General features: G+C 37.0%; 1 protein-coding gene across 6 annotated transcripts in view; it reads right to left on the bottom strand.

The window, feature by feature from the left end:
- The window catches only part of NTRK2 (neurotrophic receptor tyrosine kinase 2), a 396,903-nt gene that overhangs the window by 299,547 nt on the left and 85,213 nt on the right, over positions 1 to 12,143 (bottom strand). For all 6 annotated transcript variants that reach the window (XM_040244768.1, XM_040244728.1, XM_040244738.1 and 3 more), the window contains exons 9-10: positions 10,958 to 10,993; positions 7,764 to 7,861 (exon numbers count right to left, since the gene is read on the bottom strand). In XM_040244768.1, coding sequence (XP_040100702.1) covers positions 7,764 to 7,861; positions 10,958 to 10,993 — 134 coding nt within the window. The remainder of the gene's footprint in view (positions 1 to 7,763; positions 7,862 to 10,957; positions 10,994 to 12,143) is intronic.

Genomic DNA, 12,143 nt, shown 5'->3' with positions numbered 1-12,143 from the left:
GGTCTGTCTAGTCAAGGCTATAGTCATGTATGGATGTGAGAGTTGGACTATAAAGAAAGGTGAGCACTGAAGAATTGATGCTTTTGAACTGTGGTGTTGGAGAAGACTCTTGAGAGTCCCCTGAACTGCAAGGAGATGCAACCAGTCCACCTAAAGGAAATCAGTCCTGAATGTTTATTGGAAGGACTGATGTCGAAGCTGAAACTTCAATACTTTGGCCACCTGATGTGAAGAGCTGACTCATTTGAAAAGACCCTGATGCTGGGAAAGATTGAAGGTGGGAGGGGAAGGGGACAACAGCAAATGAGATGGTTGGATGGCATCACTGACTCAATGGACATGAGTTTGAGTAAACTCCAAGAGTTGATGATGGACAGGGAGGCCTAGCGTGCTGCAGTCCATGGGGTCACAGAGTCAGACACGACTGAGTGACTGAACTGAAAGGGAGAATTTGAAAGAGATACAATAATAGCAGGAGACTTAACACCCCATTTATATCAATGGATTGATTATCCAAAAACTTGTTAGACCAGATGACCTTCCAGATATACATAGAACATTCCATCAAAAAGCAGTAGATAAACATTCTTCTCAAGGACACATGGAAGGTTCTCCAAGACAGTTCATATGTTAGGTCAATAAACAAGTCTCAGTAAATTTAAGAGGATTAAAATCATATCAAACATCTTCTCCAAAGATAATTATATGAAACTAAAACTTAGTCACAAGAAAAAATTGGAAAAACTACAAAAACTGGAGATTAAACAACATGTTACTGAACAACCAATAGGTCTTTGAAGAAATCAAAGAAGAAATAAAAATGCATAGAGATGAATGAAAATAGAAATTTAACATACCAAAGTCTTTGGAATGCAGCAAACGTCACAAGAGGGACATTCATGGAAATACAGGCCAATCTCAATAAACAAGAAAAGTCCTAAATAAGGAAGCTAACTTTCCACCCAAAGGAACTAGAAAAAGCATAACACATGAAGCCAAATATTAGTAAAAGAAATAATAAAGATCCAAGCATAAATAAATAAAAACTAAAAAATAGAAAAGATCAATAAAACAAAAAGATGGCTCTTTGATAAGATAAAATCAATAAAATTTCAGCTAGATTAATAAAAAAGAGACTCAAATATATAAAATCAAAAGTGAAAGAGAAGAAATAGCAATGACATCATAAGAAAACAAAGGATGATAAGAGGCTGTTACAAACAACTATTTGCCAAAAAATTGGACAAATTTGAATAAAAGGATAAACTCCTAGAAACATAATTTTTCAAGACTGAATTATTAAGAAATAGATCTGAATAGACAAATTACTAGTGAGGAAATTAAAACAGTAATCAAAATTCTCCCAACAAGCAAAAGCCCAGGACCAGGTAGTTTGAATGGCAAATTCTACAAAAACATTCAAATATTTAAGAACTATCTTTCCCAAATTCTTCAGGGAAAAAACAAAAAACAACTGAAGAAGAAGGAACCTGCCAAAACCATTCTACAAAACTAACATTTCCCTGGTACCAAAACCAGATGAAGACACCAAAAAGAAAATAACTGGCCAATATCTTGATGAACACAGATGTAAAATCCTCAATGAATATTAGCAAAATACATCTGATATGCATTAAAAGGATCATACACCACAGTGAAATGTAATTTATTCCAGGGATTCAAGGATGGTTCAATATTTGCAAACCAATCAACATGATACATAACATTAACAAAATGAAGGATAAACAATCACACATGATCATCTCAATTTATAAAGAAAAAAGCACCTGACAAAATTTAACATCCACTTATGATAACAACTCAACAAAGAAGTCAGCAACAAGACAAAAATGCCCACTCTTGCCACTTTTATTCAAAACAATGTTGGAAGTCCTAGCCATAGAAATTAGGCAATAAAAAGAAATGAAAGCACCCAAATCAGAAAGAAAAAAGTAAAACTGTCATGATTTGCAGACGACATGATACCATATTAAGAAAACCCTGAAGAGTCCACCAAAAAATTATTATAACCAGTAAATTAATTCAGTGAAGTTACAGGATACAAAATCAATGTACAGATATGTATGGCATTTCTATATATTAATAATGATCTGTCAGAAAAGGAAACTAATAAAACAATCCCATTTGCAATTATACCAAAAAAATAAAATACCTAGGAATAAATTTAACCAAAAGTGAAAAGACCAGCACACAGAAAACTAAGAGGATGATGAGAAATTGAAAAAAAAAAAAAAAAACACAAATAAGTGGAAAGATATTCCATATTCATGAACTGGAAGAATTAATCTTGTTAAAATGTCCCCAAAGCAGTCTATAGATTCAGTGTAAACTCTATCAAAATTCCAATGGCATATTTCATAGATCTAGAATAAATAATCCCAAAATTTGTATGGTACCAGTAAAGAACCTGAATAGCCAAATCTATCATGAGATAGAAGAACAAAATTGGAGGTATCTCACTCCCTGATTTCACACTGTACTACAAAACTACAGTAATCAAAACAGTTTCACATGGGCACAAAAACAGACACACAGATCAAGAGACAGAAGTGAGAACTCAGAAATAAACCCATATATATACAGACAATTAATTTATAACAGAGGAGCAAAGAACATACAGTGGAGAAAGAACAGTCTCTTCAACACAATAAATGGTGCTGGGAAAACTGGACAGCCATATGCAAAAGAATGAAACTAGAAAATTATCTCATGCCACCTGCATGAGAAAAAATTAACTCAGAATGGATTAAAAATTTGAATGTAAGACCTGAAACCATACAATTCTTAAATGGAAACATAGGCAATAATCTCACTGACACTAGTTTTAAAAATGTTTTTGTAGATCTGAATCCAAAAGCAAGTGAAACAAAGGCAAAAATAAACAAATAAGACTGCATCAAACTAAAAAGTTCCTTTATAGTGAAGGAAACTGTCATCAAAATAAAAATTCAACCTATGAGTGAAAGAAAATATTTACAAATCATATATCTGATAAGGGGTTAATATCCAAAATATATAAAGAACTCATACAACTCAACAATAGAAAACCAAACAACCAGATTAAAAAAATGTATGGAAAATCTGAATAAACATTTTTTCCCAAAGACATACAGATGGCCAACAAGCACATGAAAATATGTTCAATATCACTAATTATTAGGGAAATGCAAATCAAAACCATGTAGGATATCACCTCACACCTGTTAGAATGGCTATTATTCAAAAGCAAGAAATAACAAATGTTGGCAAGGATATTGGAAAAAAAAATTTCAAACACTGGTGGTGAGGATGCAAACTGGTACAGCCACCATGTAAAACAGTATGGAGACTCCTCAAAAAATTAAGAATAGAAGTACCATATGACCCAGTTATTCTACTTCCGGGTATTTATACCAGAATATGAAACACTAATTCAAAAGGATATATGCACCCATATGTTCAATGGACCATTTCTAGGGAAGAATGTTAGGCACAGAGAGGGTGTGCCTTCTATTTATTGTCTCCCAGCAATGGACAGATATCTGGGATTCACTGTCAGGTCGGCTATTTCAGAACAAGGGCAGTCTGGTCACTATAATCCTCTCTCCTTTCCAACCTAGTTTTGGGAACTCAAAGAACACCTAGTCCACCCTCTGTCCCTGGCCTCCCGTCCTCACGAATCCTGCCCATACATTGCATTCCATGCTCAGTAGTCATGGCTATCCACTGGGAAGCAACATTGATGGCTTTCCCGTGAATGATCCCATTATCTACCAGGTACCGTTCTGTTCCCACCCCCCCCCATGCCACAGCACACTGGGTTTAGGGCAGCCAAGAGGGGACAAGAGACTTGTATGATACTGTATGATATCACTTGTGTGCAATTCTAAAACAATACAAATGAATACACATGCAAAATAGAAACAAACTCAAGATTTAGGGGCTTCACTGGTGGCTCACTGATAAAGAACCTGACTGCCAATTCAGGAAATGTGGGTTCAATCCCTGGGTCAGGATGATCCCCTAGAGGAGGAAATGGCAACCCACTCCAATATTCTTGCCTGGAGAATTCCATGGACAGGGGAGCCTGGCAGGCTATAGTCTGTGGGGTTGCAAAGAGTCAAACATGACTTAGCAACTACACACATGTTCAATGCAGCATTATTTACAATAGACAAGATGTGTTGACAACCCAAGTGTCCATCAACAGATGAATGGATAAGAAGATGTGATATGTGCTATATATATAAATATATACATATATATTTATTGGAATAATACTCAATGGAATTGAGTTTTATTCAATGGAATATTACTCAGCCATTAAAAACAATGAAATCTTCCCATTTGTGACAATATGGATGGACCTTGAAGGTACTATAGTAATGGAAATAAGTCGGACAAAAGACAAATACCATATGATTTCACCCATCTGTAGAATCTAAAAAAAAAAAAAAAAAACAATCAAAATAGAAACCAACTCATAGATACAGAGATCAGATTAGTCATTACCAAAAGAAAGGGGCTTCCCTGGTGGCTCAGAGGTTAAAGCATCTGCCTGCAATGTGGAAGACCTGGGTTCGATCCCTGGGTCAGGAAGATCTCCTAGAGAAGGAAATGGCAACCCACTCCAGTATTCTTGCCTGGAGAATCCCATGGACAGAGGAGTCTGGCGGGCTAGTCTATGGGGTCACAAAGAGTTGGACAGGACTTAGTGACTTCATTTTCACAAGAGAAAGGGGGTCAGGGTGAGCAAAATGAGTGAAGAGGGTCAACTGTATGGTGACAGATGGTAACTAGGCTGGTGGGACTATCACTCTTTCGTGCACCCAGATGTGAAATTACAATATAGTACAGCTGAAACTTATAAAATAAAAAAAAAAACCTATTAAAAAAAAAGTCACTCAGGCTGATGCATGAAGAAAGGCTGGAAGATCACAAGAGTGGGAGAGGGAGACAGGGTGGGAAGCTGGGCAGTCATCCAGGAACAAGCAATTGTGGCAAACTTTCTCTGCAAAGTGCCAAACGATAAATATTTCCAGCGCTGCAGGCCATACAGACTTTGCTGCAACTACTCCATATGCCCTTGAGTGCAAAATTAGCCACAACTGTATGTAAATAGGCATAATTCTATTCTAATAAAACTTTATTTATGGACATTGACATGTGAATTTCATAAAAAGTTCATGTGTCACAAAATGTCATCCTTCTTTTTTTTTTTTCAAACCACTTAAAATGTTAAAACTATTCTTAGCCTACAGACTAGAAAAGCTGAACTTGGCCCAAGGGCCACAGTTTGTGGACAGACGGGTTTGAAGTTTACCAGGAGGCAGAGCTCACACGATATTTGACTGGGTGCACATGACAAGGAAGGAAAAGAAAAGACTGGAGGAGTCTGCTGGGTTTTGACCTGAGCTGCTGCCCCAGAGTCCTGGGGAGATGACCTCACACCCCCTTTAATGTTCTTCACTGTGCCATAAATCTAGCCACCTGGCACTGAGGTTCAAGACTTCATGGCCAACTTCCCCAGCCTTCCCTCTGACCACCATCCTTCACACACCCTGCCTTCCGATCAAGAATGTTTCCAGTTTGCAGGCTCTTGTTCACACACCTACAAGGCCCTTCCTCTTCTTTCCTCTGTGTCCAAATTCCATGCATCCATCACAGGCTGTGAAACCTGTCCCACAGACTCCTCCCGCTCTCCTAAGAGGAAGGACCAGGGTGCTGTCCCTCTACATCTACCACTCCCATTGCCTTGCTCAGCCTCTATTTGCATTTTAGGTGCTAGTATTCACATCTCAGGTCTCTGACCTAAGTATAAGAACCAAAGGATAGATCTGTATTTCATTCATATTTTTATATCCTCCCATAGCCAGCCCCTTTCAGGACTTACTGGATTTCTAACACTCTGTAGGCACTGAAATTTTTATTAAGATATTTAAGGAGACAAGTGTGAAGGTGTGGAAACAAGAATAATTATACATATCCCTAAATGAGATGCTGGGCTGGATGAATAACAAGCTGGAATGAAGATTGCTGGAAGAAATATCAATAACCTTAGGTATGCAGATGATACCACCTTAATGGCAGAAAGTGAAGAACTAAAGAGCCTCTTGATGAAGGTGAAAATGGAGAGTAAAAAAGCTGGCTTAAAATGTAACATTCAGAAAACTAAGATTATGGCATCCAGTTCCATCACTTCATGGCAAGCAGATGGGGAGAAAATTGGAAACAGTAAAAGATTTTATTATCTTGGGCTCCAAAACCACTGCAGATGGTGACTGCAACCATGAAATTAAAACATGCTTTCTTCTTTAAAGAAAAGCTATGACAAACCTAGATAGCATATTAAAAAGCAGAGACATCACTTTGCTGACAAAGGTCCATATAGTCAAAGCTATGGTTTTTCCAGTAGTCATGTACGGATGTGAGAGTGGCACCATAAAGAAGGATGAGTGCTGAAGAAGTGATGCTTTTAAACTGTGGTGCTCGAGAAGACTCTTGAGAGTCCCTTGGATGGCAAGGTGATCAAACCAGTCAATCCTAAAGGAAATCAAACCTAAATATTCACTGGAAGTACAGATGCTGGAGCTGAAGCTCCAATACTTTGGCCACCTGATGTAAAGAGCCAACTCATTGAAAAAGACCCTAATTCTGGGAAAGATTGAGGGCATGAGGAGTAGGGAGTGACAGAGAATGAGATGGTTGGATGGCATCATTGACTCAATGGACATAAGTCTGAGCAGACTCCACGAGATAGTGAAGGACAGTGAAGTCTGGCATGCTGCAGTCCATGGGCTCACGGAGTCAGACACGACCGAGCAACTGAAGAACAAAACTGAATGATAAAACTGGTTTCTTGATAAAGTAGTAATACTCTTTTAAAGGACAATTTTTTTTTAGAAACTTAAAGTTTTTGAAAGCTACCATACCATTTTTTATTCTCACTAACAATATCTAGGGGCTTCCCAGGCGGCGTTAGTGGTAAAGAACCTGTCTGCAGCAGACCAAGAGTTGCAGGTTCCATCCCTGAGCCAGGAAGATCTTTTGGAGGAGGGCATAGCAGCCCACTCCAGTATTCTTGCTTGGAGAATTCCGTGGACAGAGGAGCCTGGCAGTCCATGCGGTCGTAGAGTCGGATATGACTGAGCAACTTAAGCACACACGCATGCCCGCAGTAGTATCTAAGGCTTTCTATTTTTCCACAACCTTGCCAACATTTGTTTGTATCTGTCTTTTGTTTTGTTTTTGGCTTCCAAGTGACACGTGGTATCTTAGTTCTCAGACCAGGGATGGAACTCATGTCCCCTGTAGGGTGCAGGGTCTTAACCACCGGACTGCCAAGGAAGTCCCTAAAGGACAGATATTTAAAACAGGAATCATCAGCAATAAGTCAGAGGCTATGCAGCACCTTTATGTGTGTGTTAGTTGCTCAGTCGTGTCTGACTCTTTGTGACCCCATGGAACTGTCCAGGCAAAAATACTGGAATGGGTTGCCATTCCCTTCTCCAGAGGTCTTTCCCAACTCAGGGACTGAACCTGGGTCTCCTGCATTGCAGGCAGATTCTTTACCACCTGAGCTACCAGGGAAGACCACAGTACCTTTATAACTTCTCTTAAGTCTTTCTATTAGTTCTTCCACCCTTCAACACCATATTTACATCTAAATGAAAGTATTTTGTTGAAAGACTAGCATTGAAGGTCCCTCAGGCATTCAAGCAATCAAAATGCTCAGAACAAATTTAGCAAACAAGTAAGCTCACCGAGAGGTGTTCCCGACCGGTATCAACAACACCTGTGGGAAGGGTTCCATTACTTTTGTTCGTGGTGTCCCCAATGTCATTTGCTGCGGTTCCGTAATCTTAAATTGGAGAAAGGGGGAAAAGAAGGAAGCATGAAGTTGAAGTTGTCTTTAGGCTGCAATCAAACATGAGCCATAGTAGAATCCAGAACAAAGCAAGACAAATCACAAGCTTCCAAACCACTGACAGTGTGGCTAGGGAGAAACATGACACCTCCCCACCTTGGTTTAAATTCACTGTAAGACTGTGTGATGTCAAAACTGTATTCAACTCAGATCTTTACAGCATTGCTTTGTTGGTCAAATTCCAAACCAGGTTTAGGATTTTTCTCTGCACGTGAAGGTTTTTATTATATAATATTGTATATAATATCAATATATTCCTTTTTGATAAAGTATTTAATGAAAATACCAAAAAAATCAACCATACAAGAGTCATAGATTTATAGGCCTAGAAGAGTCTTTGGAAATCGAGTCTAACCACCAGTTTTACAGCCGAAGAATGAAAGCTCAGAAATATTACTAGTAATTACTAGTCTTAAGGTCAACTGGCAAGAAGGCAACAGAGTCTGGAAATCAGACTTGAAATCAGCAGCACTGATTTCTGGACATCTTACTTATTCACTTAAAATAGAATGTGGACTCAGCACTGAGAGTGAACTTGGGTCCACATTTGTAAGAGTTCTGAATTGCCAATATTTCAGTTGCAGAGTTAATGTATAGGGAACTTCACCAACACAACACTTAGAAATGTGAGGATATGTTCTCATAGTTCTCAAATGTAGCTGCTCCTCTGGATCAATTTTAGCCTACATGGATCAGGATAGAAATAAGTGATTTTTCTGTAGGGAACATCTTTATTAATAATATTATATATAAAAGTCATAAAAAGCTTTAGTAAACTTATTGCAGACAATGTTGTTTATAAATGGTTTGTATTTTTATTCTAAGTAGATATGGTGCCTTCAATTTCCATCCTGAACAACCAACCTCATTAAGCCAGCCCCAGCTAATCTTCCCTTGGTAGAAATATCATGCTGGCCTCAAGGCAACCAATTTAAATTATATTCTTATTAGCAGAGTGTTCCTTTGAATGTGAATGAAAATTAACAGAAACAGCATTTATTTTCTATCTGTGGCTGTTTCATTCTTAACCGTAAAACTATATTCTTACCATTTTCATTTTGAAAATATTAGAACTTATTAATATTTCAAACACTAGGAGATATCATTTATTTGCTTATTTTCCCTCTTCATATTATATCCAGCTACTCATGCAAAATTAAATCATTAAAGTATCTACAGTTTAATATAACAACATTTTAGGCCAAATATTCAAAGTGTGATCTGAGTCTAATGGAAAGATGACATTTTTAGAGACTTAAAATTATTGGAAAGGAGTTCAAAACATAATTTTAAAATGGAAAAATCACAATACAATTTCTCTGTGATACAATTTGACGTACTCTTTCTTTAAGCCACATCAAAACAAATAAATATAAAAATACACAAATCACATCCACAAAATCACCCAAACCACAACAGCCTGGAGGAAATATGGCTTAACATGTATAAAGCAAGAAAAGACAATTTAATTCCCTAGATAAAATTAGCTCAAGTTAAATATACACACATAAACACAGAGAGAATCATTTTATATTTAAAAATGCAAATTATTTTTACATTGAAAATATAAATATACACATTTGTCAAGGTGTGCATCAGAATTAAAGAATATACTATTTTATAGAATAAATATATAAATGCAACATTTTGATCAATGTAACTTTTTATCAATTTTAAATTTCAAGCCAAGTCTTGAAATTGAGCCTGCCATTTCCGCAAAAGAAGCTTCCTGGTCATGAAGGTGGTTTCAAAAGGGTTCTCATACTTAGTAAAATGACCCTGGAATTCAATTAAAATAGCAAAGGAAAGATGAGATATTTGGTAAGCTGATGCTAGGAGGGACTCTGAACAGGAGGAGAAGGGGACGACAGAGGATGAGATGGCTGGATGGCATCACCGACTGGATGGACGTGAGTCTGAGTGAACTCCAGGAGTTGGTTATGGACAGGGAGGCCTGGTGTGCTGCAATTCACGGTGTCGCAAAGAGTCGGACACGACTGAGCGACTGAACTGAACTGAATACAGTGGACAGTTTGGTTCTCTCCTTCCACATTCCAAAAGTAAAAGGGTTAATTTCTCAGTTGTGTCTGACTCTTTACAACCCCATGGACTGAAGCTCCCTGTCCATGGAATTCTCAAGGCAAGAATATTGGAGTGGGTATCCATTCCCTTCTCCAGGAGATCCTTCCAACCCAGGGATTGAACCCGGGTCTCCTGCTTTGCAGGCAGATTCTTTACCATTTAAGAGAGACCCATTTTATCCAAGGGAATTTATTCCTCTAGGAAAGCTGATCTAAACTCCAGGGGTGGGTCTATTTAACCAAGGGTTAATCCAGCCCTCAATACTGGAGGCAAAAATGAACCATGACCCAACTGAGTCCTGAGTCAGAAACAGGGAGGGTTTGATGGAGGTCTCTGGGAAAGTTCTCCTTCTTCTGGAACAATTTCAGAAGTTCCTCCCTTTCTCCTATCAATGTGAATGACTCATTTTAAGACCATAAGAGAAACCAGCGTTCAGTGAAGCCAGCACAATGGGCAGGAGGGTGCAGAGATGGGGAAAAACAAACCTGGATCCCTGATGATATGGTTGAGTTGCTGGTTTCACCAACCTTAAAACGTGCCTTGCCTTTGAGGTTCCTGTCTCTGAGCCAGGCTTTTTCATTATATAAGAAACATAATTTTGAATTGGGTTTACCGTCATAGCCAGAAATTGATACACCTCCCTTTTCTTGGTAGTCAAGGCTTTTAAACAGGTAATTAGTTCCCAATTATGGAAACAAAATGTCTGTTACAGCGGAATGGATTTACTACTTCCAAGAACAAGCATGAGAGAGAAAACACTATTTACAGGCATTGTAAATATCAAGGGAAAACAGCCATCAATACTGAATGATTTTTGAAGTATTATTTTGGCCTAAGTCATGCTTGAAGTGTATATTTAATTGAGCTTAAAGTTCTTCTTCAGTTGATTTATTACATTTTAGACAAATATTTTGAAAAAATACAAAATACAGACCACATGATAGCTACCTTCATAAATTACATCAGGATAATTTGGATTTGCACCTGAAAAGCAAAACAAAACAAAGATATCTTGTTAAGTATGCATTCAAAGTTTAAAAATTACTAAGCCCACTAAAATTTGCTGAATACATATTGAAGGTTTTAAATTGAATAGATTGTTTTATAGGTAAATAAAATCTGAAATTCTAGGTTTGCTTCATGTTAACCTGTTGCTCTTCCCAAGCCCACAACTCCCATCTCTATTCCAGAAAGGAAAAGAAAAGGGCAAACAGAAATGAAAAATCACTTTAATGAGAAAAAATTCAAGCATCAATGAACTATGACCACTTTTTTTTTGCTGTTTCTATTAAACACTTGATCAATTTAATTATAATTTTGGTATTTTCATTCCAGAAAAAGATCACTTTTGATCCACTTTGATTATTCTCTGATGACTCAGGGTTTACTTTCAAACTTTGTTTTGGAAGGTCCATTTGTATTCACAAACACATTATTAACCAGCCTGGATGATAATGCCTGAAGTACAATTTTTCTCTCCACTTTGTCTTGAGGGACATTTCCAAGACAGAATAACCCTTTTATTACCCTAATATAACACAGAAAAATAAATGTACTTTCTCTACTGAGGTTACAAAAAATGTTATGTCAAGAAAGAAATTCAAGAGTATACCTTTTTTTTTTTGATATGTCTTTAGTCCTCAAAATGGTCAGAATATTGTTTTAAAACATTTCTAAGAAAATTTGCAAAAAAAATTTTTTTAATCTTTTTAAAATCACTGTTAACAAGAACAGGTGACAAAAAATTTTTGCTACTTATTCTTCAATCAAAACTATTGAAACTATAGTATCTATATGAAGCCCTGCTTAGAATTAAAATCAAAATTTGATGTAACATTTAAGCAATTACAAAATGAATTTCCAAAGTCACTTTCTATGCTTTCAGTCTTTCCTGACTGTGTGAAACATAAAATTTGTAAACTATAAAATTTACTTGATTCTCATTTCATTTCTGAACTCTTAGCAGAAAAATACTTAAAATCAGTGAAACTTGAGCCTATTTTATGTTTTTGTAGCTCTTAGTAAATAATCAAGATTAATCTAAATGAAGAACCAAATAAAAGTGGTCTTAATATTCAAGCCAGAATTTCAATACAGTTCACCTAGAAGATACCTATTTTAGCAGGGGAAAAAA

Source organism: Oryx dammah, unplaced genomic scaffold (genome assembly GCF_014754425.2).
Source record: "Oryx dammah isolate SB20612 unplaced genomic scaffold, SCBI_Odam_1.1 HiC_scaffold_1, whole genome shotgun sequence".
In the NCBI taxonomy this organism is placed as follows: Eukaryota; Metazoa; Chordata; class Mammalia; order Artiodactyla; family Bovidae; genus Oryx; species Oryx dammah.
The sequence above is the reverse complement of the archived record's forward strand: the minus strand, read 5'-3'. Positions and strand labels throughout refer to the sequence as shown.